Raw genomic sequence first — 17922 nt, 5'->3', positions numbered from 1 at the left:
TTCTTTGTTGTCCTTCTTGACTCCAGGCCGCCTCCAGAAGCCTTCGGCTCATGGTGTGTGCAGATGTACCAACACCCGCCCGCTGCCATTCCTGATGCTGTAGCTGAATCCTCTTTAGGAGACGGCTCTGGCACTTGCTGCACTTTCTTGGGTGCCCTGAAGCTTCTTCATAGCAACTGAACCTTTGTCCTTGAAGTTCCAATAAACGGTTAATTGAGGGAGGATCTCACATGCAGCAATGTTCTTGCCTGTAAAGCCCTTTCAATGTAAAGCAATGAGGAGTGCTCAGTTCCTTGGAGGTAACCGTGGTCATCAGAAGAAGACAAGGATGTCCATCCCCTTCTAAAGCAACCAGTCTGCTCTTATAACTCAGCCAGACAGCGATATCGGCCCCCTCGTCCTCCGTAACACTTTCTCCTGATGATGCTAGCAGATCATTTAGTGGCAGAACAGAAATTCAGTGGAAATAGGTTTTTGTGATTAAGTTACTGTTTATGCAAGGAACGATCTTACGGTTTATTACAATCATCGGGTCGCTCTTCACAACGATCTGGAGTTACTGCAAACTGCCACAATAAGAACAGAAGAGGCAAACTGTGTGAAAACCAAAATTTATATTCGTCTCAAAACTTTGGTCCATGGCTTGTAGACAGTTCTTATATAGGGGACCCGTTACCATGGACAGAACCCAACCATCATGTGCCAGAATTTGACCTGCTTGGATGTTTTTTCAGCAGTATTTTATGTGAACACCTTGCCAACTCAATTGTTGCCTTCACAATACAGACTTCGTGGCTATCTCTCACACTTTGGGCACCAGGAATTATTGCAGAATTCAGCAAGTCCACTATTACCAATCATTACAGCCATCAATGCAGTCAGCAATCCGGGTCAGGTGGTTATCAAAAAAAGGACAATGGGAAAATAGACACTTGTCAAATGATCGCAGCCTAGAAGGACTTTGCACATTCTCCACACATCACCCAGACTTTGCACAATCCACACCAGCAGCACACACCCCAATCCAAGTACAGATATCTCACCTGATCTTTAGTGGTATAAATGGATTGTCAGCTGTCTGTGTCTCCAGAGGCAGAATCGGAGGGGCAGCCGTTGTCACACCGCCGGCCACAGATGAATGCAAGCCCGACAGAGTTGCTGTGTGGGTATTTGTTGCTGTAGTGGTACCCGGGGTTGTCAGAAGCGTGATCAGAGAGGGGAAGTTGGATGGTTTAATGTTTGGGACAGCTGCTAGGGAAGGAGTGGAGAAGGCCAGAGGTTGGCTGCCATGCAGGTTAGGCGTTTTCACATCAGTCGGGAGAACAGCAGATGGAAAATTTCTAAGAGCTGCAGAGGCGTGAAGGTCTTTGAAGCTTGACTCTTCTTGCAAGGAAGACTCAGAGCTCTGACTACTTTGGGAGTGTTCGAGGATGAATGGGTTTTTGTGACTTAATGGCGTTGGGTCAACTGGGGAAAAGGGGTTTCCTGGAGATGGCAAGCTTTGTGAGTGGTTTTGGTCTGACTGATCAAACTCTGTTCTCCAGAAGTCCTCATTCTTAAAGTCAACAATGATATCTGTTGACCATGAGGACAGTTGTCTCAGAGAGTAACCATGTTGGCTTTCATGTCTTAACGCTTTGGCATTAGACTCAAGCTCATTAGATGGTGGACTAGCCAATTCTAGGACTACATCTTCAGGTTTATTCTGATCTGGCTCAGGTTTTTGTTCATAACTCAGACTGCTTTCATTTCTGCCATCTGCCGAGGCACTATTGCACTGACTTGTTGGCACATACTCATGGGTGCCGGGTTCTATCACACATTTCGGCATCTGCTCCTCTACAGCAGACCAGTACAAAACGTCTGACTGCTCAACTTTCTTAGACTGGGTAGACAATTCAGACCAGTTTCCTTTTTGTAATTTTGACACCGGCATTTGTTTTTTGAAGTAAAAGTCATCAGAACTCTGTTTACTGCCCCCCAATATGTTTAGTGGTTTGGACTGACCATGGTTAATTAACTCCAATTTATCAGAGGCTTCATGACGACGTGAAAGGTCTGTGTCTAGCGAGACATTGGACAGGCAAGTCTTGAACTGCTCCGACGCCGTTACTTCACCTACATCTAACAGGTGTTCCCCATTAACAGCACCCGAATTATCTTCTTCCCTTAAAGCAGTCATACGGCCCTCAGTGGTGGATTGGGTGTCCTTGGTAAAAGCTCCTAACACTGGGCTTCTTATCTCAATTGCAGGACAGAAGGTCACTAGAGAGACCGCTTGTGTGCTACCCCCCATGTTTTGCTCTTCCATGTGTTCCTCTGGGTTCTGTATTTGTTTTGCAATGGCATCCTGATGGCTTGTTTGTTTGTAACTATCATCTTCATCTTCTATTTGTTCAATACATCCTGACAGCCTGAGCCGAGGGGGCTTGGGTGGTGCTACAGACCCTACATCAACACTAATGGCCTGCTCTTTTATTATATCCCCAACAGTCTGCTTATGAAGGATGTCCCACTCAACATCTATCCTGTCAAGATTGCATTTGGTTGAGACTTGTCCTACGAACTCCTTGGATACTTGCAGGTTATGTACATCACTACTACTTTCTAGTGCATGGTTGCTTATGGGAGCAACGCTGTCCTTTGTTAAGATCAGGGAGTCCTGCGACATTACTTCTCCTATCTTAACCATGTTCTGTTCTGTTAGTACAATTGGTTGGACAGTCGCTACCCTGCCCTCGGAGGAGGCAGGATCTGGTGTGTCTACACATTGAGAAGCATGGTTGAATGACTTTGGATCATTAAATGCATTTGTAGATAAATTAACAAATGACTTAAGACCTGTAGACCCAGGAGAGGGGGGAGATGTTGGAGAAAGGTTGGGCAGAAGACTTGATGGCAAGGGAGATTTTTTTGCATCGCTGTTGAAACTTTCTGGCCAACATAAGTCAAGATTAGAATTATTCGCTTGCAGGTTATGCCATTCATCTTCCTTTTGACGGGCTATGAACATATTAGTTATAGTTTCCGGTTTGTTAAATGGAAAAAACAATGGTTCCCTTGAGACATTATGGTCTTCAGGTTCTGGTGACTGTTGGTAATTGCTAGATGCAGGCTGCAGTCGACTTGAAGCAAGAGCATCAAATTGCTGTTCCCATCCCAAGACCATTCGAGGTTCTGATGAAGAAATTTGGGTTGGACGGAATTCGGGACGATCATCAAAGTTGCCACTTTCTCCTTGGTACAAATATACATTTAGATCTTCGGTAGAGCAAGAGGAAACCAATGGACTGTGTTCCTCCACAAGAGAAGAGCCCCTTTCAGCAGCTTCTGAGGTAGCAATAGACCCAGAGGGAAAACTAGAGAAAAAGTGAGTAGGTGAAGAAGTATTTAGTAACCGGTCAGAAAGGAAGTCCTCAAAGAAAGGGTTGTTCTGTAGTAAGTTTAGAAATGGGTTGCTGGCAGACAGATTCCCAAAGACACCACTAAGAGAAGCTCTACGAAGGTTAGTTCTAGGCAAAGCGTCTACTAAAGACGGAGGTTGGGCAGAAAGGCATGGGGAATAGTGGGAAGAAGCAGAGGAGCTGGTTTCTACCTGAGGAGACACATCCAGACTGTGGAGGAAGACAAAACAGTCCTCCATGTTAGTGCTAAACAATAACATGGACTATATTACACTCACACAAACTTGGGTTCTGAAGAGCAATGTCATCAGCTGTGATTGGTGTATAGGGCAAATCAACAGTGCAAGACAATCAGGGGCTACTAGTACTAACAGGGCTTCAGGTATATGCTCTACTAGAAGACCAATATTAGGCCGGGTTCCCACGCATCATTTGTGTCCCACTTGTTTTGTGCCAGAACAGGATACAACTGATGCCATTTTGGTACAATGGTCCGGCATCCATAGCCAGACAGAAAAGTGCGACATGCAATGCTGTTCTGTCCAGCGCAGAGGCACCGGGTGTCATGAACTGCCCCACCGAGGACTATGGCATCAGTTCCCCTTGGATATTTCACTGCAATGCTAGAGTGGAAAAAAGACGTATGGCTGTGGAGAACCCGGCCTAAATTAGGCATGAAAATCACACACAATAAGATCAACATAAAATACCATCTAAACATTATAACGCTCTTCAGACCACGGCTGTGATAAGTCATAAGTTGGGTTCTCATGCGGCACCAACATAACGGTATATCAATACGTTCGGTAAGTGATGGCTATTCCTGCTGTCTCCACTATGAGCAGGCATACTCAGGCAAGTGTCCATCTATTGGGAGAATGGAAAGGGCCGCAGTCAAAGGCTTATCTCCCGTGGGAGATAATCCAACAAAGCCAACCCTTCTTTTCTCTGTAGTCTGTCATTGGCTGAGGAGAAGACTAAACACCCCTATACACATAAGGTAGGTAGTGGGTTCAGCCAATGGCGGCTCACTGTCCCTGTAGCGCACATGGTAGGGTTTCCTGACACATCATCGATGGATGCCTGATGCATGACAAAAAAAAAGTCATCCAAAAACAGAGAAAAAAATTGTTTGTTGCCATATTAAAGTCTAAAGGAGGCCAAAAGTTCCCTTCTGACTGCCATCGGGTTAATTGTAGGCCTACAGATTAGTTTAATAAATCATAGAATCATAGACTGGTAGAGTTGGAAGGGTCCTCCGGGGTAATCAGGACCTCCAGGGTCATCGGGTCCTTTGGGGTCATCTGGTCCAACCCCCTGCTCAGTGCAGGATCACTAAATCATCCCAGACAGATATTTGTCTAGGCTTTGTTTGAACACTTCCATTGAAGGAGAACTCCCCACCTCCCGTGGTAACCTGTTCCACTCATTGATCCCCCTCACTGTCTAATATCTAATCTGTGTCTCCTCCCTTTCAGTTTCATCCCATTGCTTCTAGTCTTTCCTTGTACAGATGAAAATAGGGCTGATCCCTCTGCACTGTGACAGCCCTTCAGATATTTGTAAACAGCTATTAAGTCTCCTCTCAGCCTTCTCTTCTGTAAGCTAAACATTCGCAGATCCTTTAACCGTTCCTCATAGGACATGACTTGCAGACCGCTCACCATCTTGGTAACTCTTCTCTGAACTTGCTCCAGTTTGTCTATGTCTTTTTTAAAGTGGGGTGCCCAGAACTGGACCCAGTATTCCGGATGAGGTCTGACTAAGGAAGAGTAGAGGGGGATAATGACCTCACGTGATCTAGACTCTATGCTTCTCTTAATACATCCCAGAATTGTGTTTGCCTTTTTGGCTGCTGCATCACATTGTTGACTCATGTTCAGTCTATGATCTATTAGTATACCCACGTCTTTTTCACATGTGCTGCTGCTTAGCCCAATTCCTCCCATTCTGTATGTCCTTTTTCATTTTTCTTGACCAGATGTAGGACTTTGTGTTTCTCCTTGTTAAATACCATTCTGTTAGTCGCCGACCACTGTTCAAGCTTTTCTAGATCTTTTTGAATCCTCTCTCTCTTCCCTAGTGTTAGCTATCCCTCCTAGCTTTGTGTTGTCGGCACATTTGATCAGTTTCCCACAGTTCCCTCCTCCAGATCATTTATAACAATGTTGGCCAACACTGTTCCTAGGACAGAGCCTTGTGGTACCCCACTTGATGCATTCTTCCAATAGGATGTGCAGCCATTTATGACCACTCTTTGAGTACGATCACTCAGCCAGTTGTGAATCCACCTAACAGTTGCCTTGTCAATCCCAGATTTGGTCATTTTTTAATAAGTATGGGATGAGATACTTTGTCCAATGCTTTACTAAGGTCAAGATAAACTAGATCAGGAAAGCTTCCGGAACCTACAGGAAATGCCCGTCGTAGTACGAAAGAAGCTGAACGTATGCAGCCGCCTGCTAACAAATCACATGCTATGGAAAACCGTGGCCATACAAGGCCCCGCCGACTGCGACAAATCTGTACATTTGCCAGAAGGCCTTCTGCGCCGCCACTGCAGAAAAGCTTCTACTCGCTGGCGGTGAAGGGAATGTGCAGGCAAATGACTGTTTAACCCCTTCAGGACCGAGCCCGTTAGCGCCTTAATGACCATTCTGGAAATCTGCCGGGTGTCAGTTTATCACAGGATAACTCCGGGAAGGTTTTACTCATCCAAGTCAGCGCTCCTTCAAACTCTATACTATCAGCTGCAGTAACCAAATAGGTGATTGGAACAGAAGGGGTTAATGTCTGTGGTTTTACACATTATATTCTCCTGTGACCGCACACTGACAGGAAAGTGGAAGACAGAGGGGGAAACATGCCGACATGCGGGAAAGTTTGTGTACTACAAACTTCCCCGGCCAGCGATGTGATTGGTTCAGGTCCTGATTATGTCATCACTGACAGCCAATCAGGTCCCGATGATGGCATTCGAACAGGCTGTTGCCAAAGAAGTCCCCAACAAATTTAGGTCACTGCTGCACAGAGCCCAAACAGCAACGTAAATTTCAATTGGCGGTCATGAAGAGGTTAAAAGAGGTTATGCTCTGTGTAAGCTGCCCATAAACTATTCTAACAAAGTGCCAAGTGGCAGGAAGGACCGTGAGACGCGGTCATCCTCGGTCCGCTGCTATCTGTACGGTCACTGCTGCTGCCAGAACCTCAAGAGTTCCCAGGGTCAATCAGAACTTCGTGTTGTGGGACACCTCCTACTTCTCCTCCCCACCAGGACAAACTGAGTCGGCGTGGGCAATTACTGGTCTTCCTGATTAGAAGGAACTGAATTGCTTTCACATGGAGATCGACATTCGTAAAGTGTAAAGGCCCATTTAGACACAACGATTATCGCTTAAAAGCCGTCTCGAGTGATAATCGTTGTGTCTAACTGGCTTCCTGCAGTTTTCGTTAAGCCGTCGCTCATCGCTGATCCTTCAGCATGCTGGAAGAGAACGATGAGCCTTATCAGGAATTCACAACAGGATACAGCGGATACTATTGTTTCATCCCACTCCCTGAAGACAGGCGGGTATGAAGAACACAGCGGGGTCCAGCTGCGTTCTCCATACCCCGCTCGGCTGTATAACAGCCAGGCGCTCCGAACACAGAACAGCTGGATGCAGAAGACAAGCAGACCCGCTTGTCTTCTGTATACCCCGCTCGGAGAGCAAGGCGATCGCTCAATGTTTGAGCGATCACCTTGCCCTGTAAATGCACACAAACGATTATCGCTCAATCTTTTGAGTAATAATCATTCCGTCTAAATGGGCCTCATAACGCTAATTTGCTGAGGGGGTGGGGTTGCATCCCCCGGAGGACCCAAAGTGTCCTACGGTACATAGAGAACCCACTGATTTGAATAAAAGCTGTAATTCCACATTTTCCCTGTAGGAATGCTGTAGGGAAACTGTCTGGGATGATTTAGTGAATCCTGTACTGAGCAGGGGGTTGGACCCGATGACACCGGAGGACCCGATGATCCTGGGGGATCCAATGACCCTGTAGAACCTGATGACCCTGGAAGTCCCTTCCAACTCTACCATTCTATCATTCTATGATAACGCTTTCTGTCACTCACAGACACATTGGGGGCCCCAAACAAGTAAGGAAACGTCCAGAGAGGACGACTCCTTATGGGAAACACATTTTCAGAAAGAATTGATCGGACCCGGAGCCATCTACAGCCAGGAGAACCTAGTTTGGATTATAGCCTGGAGGAGAGCTGATTTGCATACTCTTCCCATGAAGCACTGCCCTAAACACCCCCAGGTGGATCACCACAAGGGGAATCAGTACCTTCCAAGTCACATTCCATCAGGACTGGCATGGCTGCTTGCAGGACGGAGACAATCCAGACCATCGCAGAGACAGAATGGTTGCTATCAGCACACTACATAACAACCGTAGTATGTCCCTAGCAACCAGTCGGCGGCACATCCCACAATCACACTGGGAGATGTGAAGCCAACAACGATGAGGGTTCGTTCATCAGCTCACAGCCGGATGTTCATAGCTGGGCATTGTGCATGGGCCTTTTAAGCCTCTCTGGAGGTTGATGGTTATAGGGGCTCCCGGGGGCAGGAAACAATTTTCAGGGTTCCTCTTGGACAAAAGATTTTGGAATTTTAGGCCAAATTTTTTTTTTTATAACCAGGAAACCCTTCAGAGGTACCCGCCACAAGTGTTTAAACAGCCTAGCAGATTTACACATGGAAAACTGAAGAATTGCGCACAGAGATAGGAGTCAAGCACATCTACAAAATAAAGAGCTTTACTTTCCCCACGTCAAATGCCAATCCCGTATGGTCGGTCCACGGGACGTGCCGGGCCAACTACGTCTCTGGAGCTCTGAGCAACTCCCTACTGTCTGCAGGCAACATGGAGACGTTCTCCACCTGATCATAGCGAGGTGTCCCGTATGTCCCGGACCGCTGAGACGAGTGCAGGTGCAGATACATCCCTTCCAACTGTGCGTGCGCTTGTCTCTGGGGTCACGGCGACACTTGGAGTGCGGCTGAGATGACCTCGCTTGCAGAGAGGGAACAGTACTGGGGCAGTTACTCAGGGCTCCAGAGACGGTCCGGACAGGCCACCACGATCAGTCCGCCACACCCACTGGACTGATTGCATGTGGCGCAGCAGAACATCTGCTTGACGCACCGGCGCAATGCTTCATTGTTTAGTGTTTTACCGGCGGGGAGATTTACGTGTGAAGAACCGGTGAGGCTCCCTTTGATAGGGCAGCTCGATCTTACAGGGATTGTTCAGGAAGTCATCCCAACGGTTGCACGGTTTGTTTGGCCTGTGGAGACCCCAAATAGGATGGGGGAAGTCATGGGCAGACCGGGGGGGGGGGGGGGGGGGGGAAGGGGCGCAGGCGTAGCCTAACCCAACATTGTTCTGTTGCAGTAAGTTAAACAATGTGCCTGATCGAGCGAGCGTGGCGTTACGGTACCTTTACGCGGGACAACTGCATCGGCGCCCAACAGCGATTGAGTAACTGCCGCTCCATAGGATTGACAGCCGTTCTGCGAACGGAGGCGGAGTGACCCGGCCGCCCACTCACAGTACACACCAGTCACTCGAAGACTGCCGTTTACCAGAGCCAACAGTCGCTCGGTCTCTAGGTGAACTAGAAGCCAAGCGACTCCAACAAATAAGCAATGTGTTGCTCAGCCGCTGTGGACGACCATCACACCAATTTACAGTTTCCAGGGATCCGCGTTCTCCCAATAGGTAAATATGCCTATGGCTTTGTGGGTATTCGGGTGACATTAAGTTTCCCCCATCTGCTTGGACCGCCTCTAATCAGTTTCCCGCGCCCGGCGAGTGCTCCAGTCATCACAATGAGGCCCCTGGGGTTGCCGAGCGCTTCATCTATGCTATTTGTTGCTCCCATTGAAGTTAATGCAGCGGTGGTAACTGAACGTCAACCAAACGCCCCTTTAAGACGGCGCTACTACTACAAGATAAAGTATGCATTATAACCAAAGTATTATAAGGGCCACGATGAAACTATTCCGGGTCTCTCCTCAGACGTGCGGCGCCGGCCTGCAGCCTCCTTCCCTATAATTACACAGTGGAGGGGATTCCGCCACGGGCTCAAGTTACGTAGCGTCAATGTAAGACAGCGAGCTAGAACAGATTCCACTGGAGGCTGCCGACAGATGGGAGTGTGGCCTACAGCCACTGATTGGACAGAGTCAGTGGGTAGGGATACACCCCTAGTTACAAGAAAGGTTACACCCAGTTGTCAATTTATGCCAGAAGGAACAACTAGAGGAACGGCACAACGTAGAGATCTAAGAGACATTGCAGAATGGTTACATAAAGTAGTTACAGACCGGAGAGCCGCCCGCCCTCCTTACATCAGAATGGTATAAAAAATAAGCCATAAGGGGATGTCCAGAGATGAAACATAATGGCCCCATCCGAAGAGCCTGTTGAAGCCTCTCCTAGTCCGGAAGGAATACATCTCTAGTCTGGAGGAGGGAAGGAGCCACGGTTGAGCCCAACACCACACGCTTTCAGATTTACTATCCAGCCTAACAAAATGGAACGGTATGGCATTAAGCTCCACCCCCTAGTCTGCAGGCCAACCCATTCCCTTCCTCCTCCGGTCTACGGATGCATCCTACTGTCCAAGAATGCATTTCCACAGGCTGCACCGATGGTGGCCATTATGTTGCATTCCTGATTAACCCCTTTTGGTGGCACATCGGTCCAGTGGACAACTCTGGGATCGGAGCAGCAGGAACTAAGAGGAGGCTGCCGCGGTCACATACTGTCCACTGTGCAAGTGATCGCGTGTCCAATCTCAAGCTTCAGCGACAAGTCATCTACGACCGCTGTAGCCTGTTCCAGGATTGGCGCAGGGCAGGCCGAGGCTCCGGTGCTGGACTGGAGGGCCACTTAAGAAGGCAAGAAAGGCTTATTCTTGTATTTTATTACATTCCTGGCCTATTCTAATTTTTCAGTCCAAAAAACCCTTTTACTTTGGGTTTACCAACCCAAGCAGTAAAATAGATCCCCAACTGTACACCCCCATCCTACGAGAGCCATCCAAAAAATTACCAGAACTCAAAAATATCTCGACTAACCAGACCAAACTGTTATAAACCAAACCATCACCGTGGACAGTTCTACATCTCTGATGGATAGTCCTTCTTCCACAGGTCATATGAATAGAAGGTCCATGTGCTGAGACCACCTATCAATTCCCAGAAGAGAGGGTCGCAAAGCTCTCACAATGGAGCTTTAGTTGCAAAGCCCAAGACAACGCCCTAGGGGTAAAGAGGCTTGAAGAAGTGGTGCCACCAGCTAGTATAAGGAACTAGTGAATATCCTCTCAACAAGGACATAGCTTGACAGACATAAGCAAGAAGAAAACCCAAGACATCAACTACAGGTGGAAATACTAACTGAAATAAAAGTGACCCACCTTGGTTTTTGATGAGCCTCCTTAGTATCTTTGGAACCAAACCAGGAGCCGACCTTGCCCCTCTCCTCAGTGGTTGCCGGCACATGAGGTTTAGACTCGGCAAGACTCTTGTTACCAGGATCATTCTTCCCAGGTCCATGGTGAAAGCCAGTCTTGGGTTTCTCTTCTTTGGTCTTCACTTCATGACTTTTATTCTTGGACTCCTCCTCAGAAAACACCATAGGGGTGGTGATTTGAACAGGTTTGGTCTCCACTCGCACTGGGTCAATCGTTGGCTTTGGTTGTGGCGTTGGCTTTGAGGAGGTACTTTGCTCCTCTGTGGCAGGACCCGTTTTATGCTCTGGTTTCTCAGAGCCAAGGCTGGGTCCTCGAATTACTTCTGTCACCTCCTCAGCTTTCTTTACAATATTCTGAAACGACTTGGACGCCGGTGAAGATTTCTCCAGAGAAGTGACGGGCTTTGGAGCAGGCACTTCTGTGTAGACGTGGCTTCCGTTGATACAGACAGAAGACCTAGAGATGGGGCTACCCTTTGGCTTTAGGTTCTGCACCGACTTTGGTTCAGGGAAGAGTTTTAATTGGCTGACTTCATCACTGAACGCTCTCTTGTGCGTCATCCTGGGCGAAGCTTCGTGGTCTTTAACTAGAAAGATACAAGGCACCCGGACAATTATAACGTTGGGGGGGGGTCTTAGAAGTATTTATCCCATTTAAGAATATTCTCCGTTTCTAGTTCTAATTGTTCCATCATTCTACACCACACTGATTAATGTACAGAGCGCCGTACATCACTAGGGCTTAGAAGGTGAAAATGGCCATCATAAATGACACCTAACCAAAGCGGGGGCGATATCCGTATTGTAACCACATCCTTCCCTGCGCTCTGCGGCCCCAAAATGGCTGTTGTTGTGTGACGTTGGCAGTATGTAAATGGGTTGAGAGGGGTCCGGCATTTCAGTCTCAGGACGGGTCCGGGCTCTCTCCTCCATGCCCCTTGGCTCTTGGATACCTCCAGTTCTGACATTATGTGTCCCACACACGGCACATGCGTTGTACATCTCGGTGCATCCACTGCGACATTCCCAGCCGTCACCATCAAGCTTGCAAATTGTGGCGCATATGTTGTGTGTGAAGCGCATGACGTCTCCGGGTCGGGAGAGCCGAGACAGTAAATCAGGAACCAAGCAGCGCGTTGGAGTGGAAGAAAGGCTGGACCGCGTCCATTACACACGGTACAACACATTTACACACAGCAGCCACATTACGCCAATAGCAATTTGTGGTCCGCGGAGCAGCCGTGCAGGGAGGGGTATGGCTGGGGTATGGTTGCCGGGGACTTTAGAGGTTCAGGTCGGCTCCGGATGGGAATTTCAGTGACAAAACGTCCAGTAAAATGCAAGACTCCATCTGAAATATGAAGGAATACAAGAAAGGACGTCGGTTTGTGTTTCTCTAGTTTCCAAAGAAATAGAAATACCGGAACCCTCAAGAATCGGTCCAACGTGACGTAACCTCAGAGCTGCGCTCCTAGTTTTCAGTAGGTTTTTACAGTATAAGATATATGCATTTTACAACCAAACAAATTCCTGATGGTTACAAGGATGGACTCCGTTACCAATGCACGGGCGCTCCTAGGTTCGTACAGCCGGCTCGTCCCTCGCTGCCAGCATTGGTGGCGCACCGCAGGCGCCTCGTGCCCGTTTGGCTTCTGATCTGCATCTCCGCCTGAGCCATAATGGTCAAGATGTATAAACTGCCATCAGGGAACTCGTCAAGAGCCGTGGACATGACTAAAGCTATTTGCACATAGACCCGCCCCTTTTCTTATACATGACAGTAATAAGCCCCCCTGCAGCTTCGCACCTCCTCACAGTAATATTCTGGAAGGTAATTGGATGCCCATTTAGTTCACGTAACAGAATTAGATTCCATATCCGTAAACCACCCAGCCCTAAATAGGTGTTATTTTGATCCAGGCAAAGACCATCTACTTTCAGGCCTGCAGTACCCATTACTGCAGCAGAGGGCAGCAGAGAGCCAGCAGTAAAACAGTGTCTAAGATTACTGCGTGTCACAAAGCAGTCTCCTAACTCCGATCAAACACCACCACAAGCGGTCATTCTCCACGCCTCTCGTTAGGACCTCTGTCACGGGACGATTATCATTCAGAAGCGCAGAGGCTCTGCGGGAACCTGAACCATAATGGTCCCGTGTGAACGTGCGCAGCGACTGTACGAGAATCGCTCTGTGGACGCAGCAGTGAATACAGGTGGGACATTTACCTGTAGGCTCAGCGGACAGGCTGCTGTTTCTGGAGGCCGGTTTTTTGACGACATCAGGGAGCACTATGGAGACTCCGGCGCCGGTCGGCACGGTGCCGCTGGTGGACGAGACGGTGCTATCGGATCCCAGAGATGTATTGGACCTGGTTAGGGAGCTTTTTCTTAGACGTCCCTTAAAGAAAGCGGCTGCCTTGGACTTTGGCTTCTTCTCATCCTCGTCGTCGCTGTCCAGACGGCCAATGCTGCTCGGCACAATGGCGGAAGACGACTCCATTTGGGAGAGCTTCTTGACCTTCAGCTTGTCCTTGAGTTTCCCGAACGGCGTCTTGGGTTTGTCTTTGATGGAGAGGTCGAACATGCTGGCCGTCAGATTGTTCCTGGTGAACTGGATGGACACCTGGATCTCTCCTCGCTCCTTCTCCTTCTTCCCGGACTTGGAGTGCAGCTTGTACCAACTACAAGACAATGGAAACAAAGACTGGTGGTTGGAAGGAAGCGGCTACAAGATGCAAGCGGAGTCCGGGAGACAAAGAGAAGCCAAAAACTCACAATGCTACAAACATTAGACGCCCCATGATGGAACACAACCACGGACAACCAGGTGCGTATCACCAGAAGCTCTGCCACTTTCAGCACACCTTGGGGAAATTCACTTAACCCCTTAATGACACGGCCCTTTTTTCATTTTTGTTTTTCCTCCCGGCTATAACTCTTATTTATCCATCGCCGTCGGAGGGTTGTGGTTATCAGTGGATCTATGTCATGTACTGAGAAAAAAACTGCAGCTCCTCCATCTAGCTTTGTACAAGATTTCTCTTGGTACCGTTTTGAACTTTGAGGGGTCTTCCAGGGTAATACTGATGATGGGTCTTCAGGATCGCTCATCAATAGTTGGTCGGTTGGGGTCCGTTGCTTGGGACCCCTACAGATCAGCTGAGCGGGCGCATGCTGTCAACGGCGCAACAGAGAGAGGTCGGAGTGGAAGTCTCTGCACAGACCTCCATATAGTGGCGGGCGCTTGTAACTGCAGGCACGGCTCCCGCTGATTTCAATACCACAGCCTGCAGTTACAGGCGCCGGCCACTATACGGAGGTCAGGTGTGGAGGCTTCCGCTGCTTCCACTCCGACCTCTGTATTTGTGGTGCTGACAGCATGCGCCCGCTCAGCTGATCGGTCGGGGTCCCTAGCGACGGACCCCAGCCGGTCATCTATTGAGGACCCATCAATAGTATTTCCCTGGAAACCCCCTTTAATTTGATTTTTTTTCATCGCTCTTCATTACATCTTTTCTTGGAGACGGGGGACCGAAAAAAAAGCACAGATCTGGTGGGGGGTATTTTTTTCTGACGCCGTACTCCGATATATTGGAGGAACGCAGCGATACAAAATGGGTTGGAGAGTATAACTATGGGAAGGGGTTATTTTGAGTTTATTATTTTTTTTACTCATTATTACGTTTTTTTTAATTAGTCCCCAATTTGATTGCTCACAAACACCAAAAAAGGAATTTAAAGGGTTAACAGCCATGCTCCGCGTGAATGCTGTTCCTGGGTGTTGCAGGCGGCTGTCAGACAGCCCACACCGCCTTAGCTCCATACAAACCCCGCCCTCTCAGGACATAACACTGGGGCATGAAGGGGTTAAAGCTGGCATTGTATCACCTCTGAGCCCCCGATGTGATGTGCGCCGCGGGGCATCCTTCATAAACCTGCTGCGTGTCTGGGACGCTGGTGCTCCAGAATGTGGCACAGATGTCCACTGCGGCTTACGCCACTTCCTGAAGCAAAATCAGGAGCACCTTGGAAGGCCACGCCTCTTTCCAAAGCCCCACCCACTTTTAGAAAAGCGGCGAGTCCAGACAAAAAGGCCCAAAAGTTGTAATTTTGTGTTCAAGTACACAAAACCGTGTGACCCACACTGCTTATGACTTAAGATCTCTGTTCACAGTCAGTGAATGACGCCAAGTGTGTACGGGCGGGGTACGGCTCGCAGCTGAGGGGGCGCCTCCAGTCTGAACAGAACTCGGTGCCTGGAACGGATACAATTGTAACAAACCCTCAGCTGTGAGTAGCATCAGGACATTCACAAGGAGGACATCGCGTGACTCCGACTCTAACCTGTGGACAGAAGTGTCCCATCCAGGAGGGGCCGGGGGAGTTTCCTGTGCGCAGATGCAAGTCCACCTTACAGGTGGCGGGGGCGGCGGTGTCACTCCTCGCTACGGGATCGGCTTCGGGGAGGCGGCACACAGATTTGCTCCTTTATACCCGCCTACGGTTAGCGGTCAGATTCTCTAAGACTCGCTGTGTAATCCGAGGGCCCCGCCATTATCGGCACGGGACGCAGAGAATCCAATGTGGGCTTCAGAGGGGAAACCGCCGCAGAACCGCGCTTAAGAGACGGTTAGCCAGCTTCATTCAGCCACTATATTGTTTCCAGGGGCCCCACAGCACATGCCCGCCGTCCACGGGGGAGGTGGCCCCACGGCACGCGCAGCCCGGCTCTACATTCACATAACGCTAGCTGGTGGGTGCAGAGCCGGGGAGCCGCGGAGCTGCTGGATTTGACCCGCGACGCAGGAACGCCCGTATTTACTTTCATCCGCTTCATGTTGAAGGGCTTTAAAGCCGGAGCCAAGACAAACAGGAGAATCTTATAATACACCGGGCCAGGCATTACGCCCTCACGACGTGCCAACCTGCCAGGCGGCATTCCATTCCAGAAAGGGTTAATCCGCAAGAGAACCGGAACACAAACCCGTCTCTTAGGAAAGTCATCCGTTGGGGTTGAATATTAATGTAATGGTGCGGAGGGCTGAGAGGCGAGCAGACAGGATGAGGGGCAGCGCCTGGGGGGGGGGGGGGGGGGGGGGGGGGGGGGGGGGGGGGGGGGGGGGGGGGGGCTGGGGGGCAGATGGCTATCGTCCACCTCGTCGGGGGGCCGCTTATCCATCTGGGATTCCCTAGGAAACATCCACACAAGTACTACAGATCCCAGGGGCCCCCACCCCCACGCTGTGCGGACAGTGCGCCGCGGGGGCCGCCTGACGTGACGATTTTACATTTTCAGCATCTCGATTTATGCTGCGGATTTCACTTCAAATAAGCAGGTGATTTCGGAGTTAATATCCGCAGCGGACGGTGTGAGGAGCGCCCTTCACGCTGCCAGCAGGACTTTTTTTTGCCAGTTTTCAGGAGCGGTACTGCTTCTCCTTAGGGAGAGGAACTGGCAGGTGGGAGGAGACTTAAGGCCATGCAGGCTCCTCTGGGAAATATGCAAATAGGTAGATGGAACAAGACCTCTGCAGCGCCACCTAGTGGGAGGCAGCATGCAAATGTTGGCTGTAGGATCACAGTAAGATATGACCCCTCCGACATCCCGCAAACATTGTGTTTTTCCTCACTTTTGGCGCAGTTTTTAGGGTCCAGAGTTTATTTTTCCCTCATTATTGCTCTGGCAAAGAAAAACACTAAACGAATATAAAAAAGTGCGACGCAATAAACTGAAGGAAGCCACATTGTTAGAGGAGCTGCTGATCTCACCGGGCCCGGGGTGGGTTGCCACCTCCGTCACCAGAAAATACTGACCAACATAAAAGGGGGCGTGTCGAGGGTGTGGCTTATCACAACACAACATTTTGCCTCTCATTGGCCCCAGTAGTAATAGCGCCCCCTCTGTGGTTATAGGGCACAGCAATAGCAACAGTCCTCTTTAATGAACCCAAAGGTAAAAGTGCATTCCCAGTAGTGGCCCCAATAGTAATAGTGTGCACCTTAGTGGCCCCAGAGGTAATAACGCCCCCTGTAGTGGCCCCAGAGGTAATAACGCCCCCTGTAGTGGCCCCAGAGGTAATAACGCCCCCTGTAGTGGCCCCAGAGGTAATAACGCCCCCTGTAGTGGCCCCAGAGGTAATAACGCCCCCTGTAGTGGCCCCAGAGGTAATAACGCCCCCTGTAGTGGCCCCAGAGGTAATAACGCCCCCTGTAGTGGCCCCAGAGGTAATAACGCCCCCTGTAGTGGCCCCAGAGGTAATAACGCCCCCTGTAGTGGCCCCAGAGGTAATAACGCCCCCTGTAGTGGCCCCAGAGGTAATAACGCCCCCTGTAGTGGCCCCAGAGGTAATAACGCCCCCTGTAGTGGCCCCAGAGGTAATAACGCCCCCTGTAGTGGCCCCAATAGTAACACCCTTTTTGTGGCATTGAGTAACAACCACAGCCACAAATAACTTCTTCCCCAAAGCAGCTCCGGTCCGGACACCATGGCTGCTGTATGCAAACTGCCTGCTTCTCCCCAGGGTCTGCGCCGCACCGGTCGGAGGCTGGTCCAGAGACGCTTCGGGGAGTAATCTGCTTGCAGTCCTGGTTGCTGCCGGTTTCTCACAGGAAGCAATGATTTTGGTTCTCGGCCATTAATGTGGCTTGTTATAAATAAATCCCGGCTCCGGCCTTGGAAGCCCGTTACCAGCCGGGTGGTGATGGGGGTCACATGTAGCCACGGCTGCTGGCAGCACCGGAGAGACCGCGATTGGCAAGGACCGTGTATTTTGCGAATCAGCCTCGCCCGTACTGTGAACTGCGGCCAACTGATCACATGATGGGGGTCATCTAGGAGACGGGGAGGGCGCAGGAACACCATTATATCTGGGGAATAGTATCCATGCCGGCTCTGATCCAGGCCCGGTGGAGGTTTTTACCATGGATTTCGAAAGGAGTCTGGGAAGTCCCGCCCCGTTGACTGTTTAGATGTCCAGTC

At 49.7% G+C, this 17922-nt stretch overlaps 1 protein-coding gene across 4 annotated transcripts in view; it reads right to left on the bottom strand.

Annotated features, from left to right (window-relative positions):
- LOC136572337 (rab11 family-interacting protein 1-like) overlaps window positions 1-17922 on the bottom strand; it is a 59260-nt gene that overhangs the window by 19560 nt on the left and 21778 nt on the right. For all 4 annotated transcript variants that reach the window (XM_066572841.1, XM_066572840.1, XM_066572843.1 and 1 more), the window contains 3 exons: window positions 13170-13624; window positions 10888-11530; window positions 1044-3359 (listed from right to left, as the gene is read on the bottom strand). In XM_066572841.1, coding sequence (XP_066428938.1) covers window positions 1044-3359; window positions 10888-11530; window positions 13170-13624 — 3414 coding nt within the window. The remainder of the gene's footprint in view (window positions 1-1043; window positions 3360-10887; window positions 11531-13169; window positions 13625-17922) is intronic.

The sequence above is a fragment of the Eleutherodactylus coqui genome, chromosome 7, assembly GCF_035609145.1.
Source record: "Eleutherodactylus coqui strain aEleCoq1 chromosome 7, aEleCoq1.hap1, whole genome shotgun sequence".
In the NCBI taxonomy this organism is placed as follows: Eukaryota; Metazoa; Chordata; class Amphibia; order Anura; family Eleutherodactylidae; genus Eleutherodactylus; species Eleutherodactylus coqui.
Note: the sequence above shows the minus strand (reverse complement) of the source record. Positions and strands in the feature narration are given on the sequence as shown.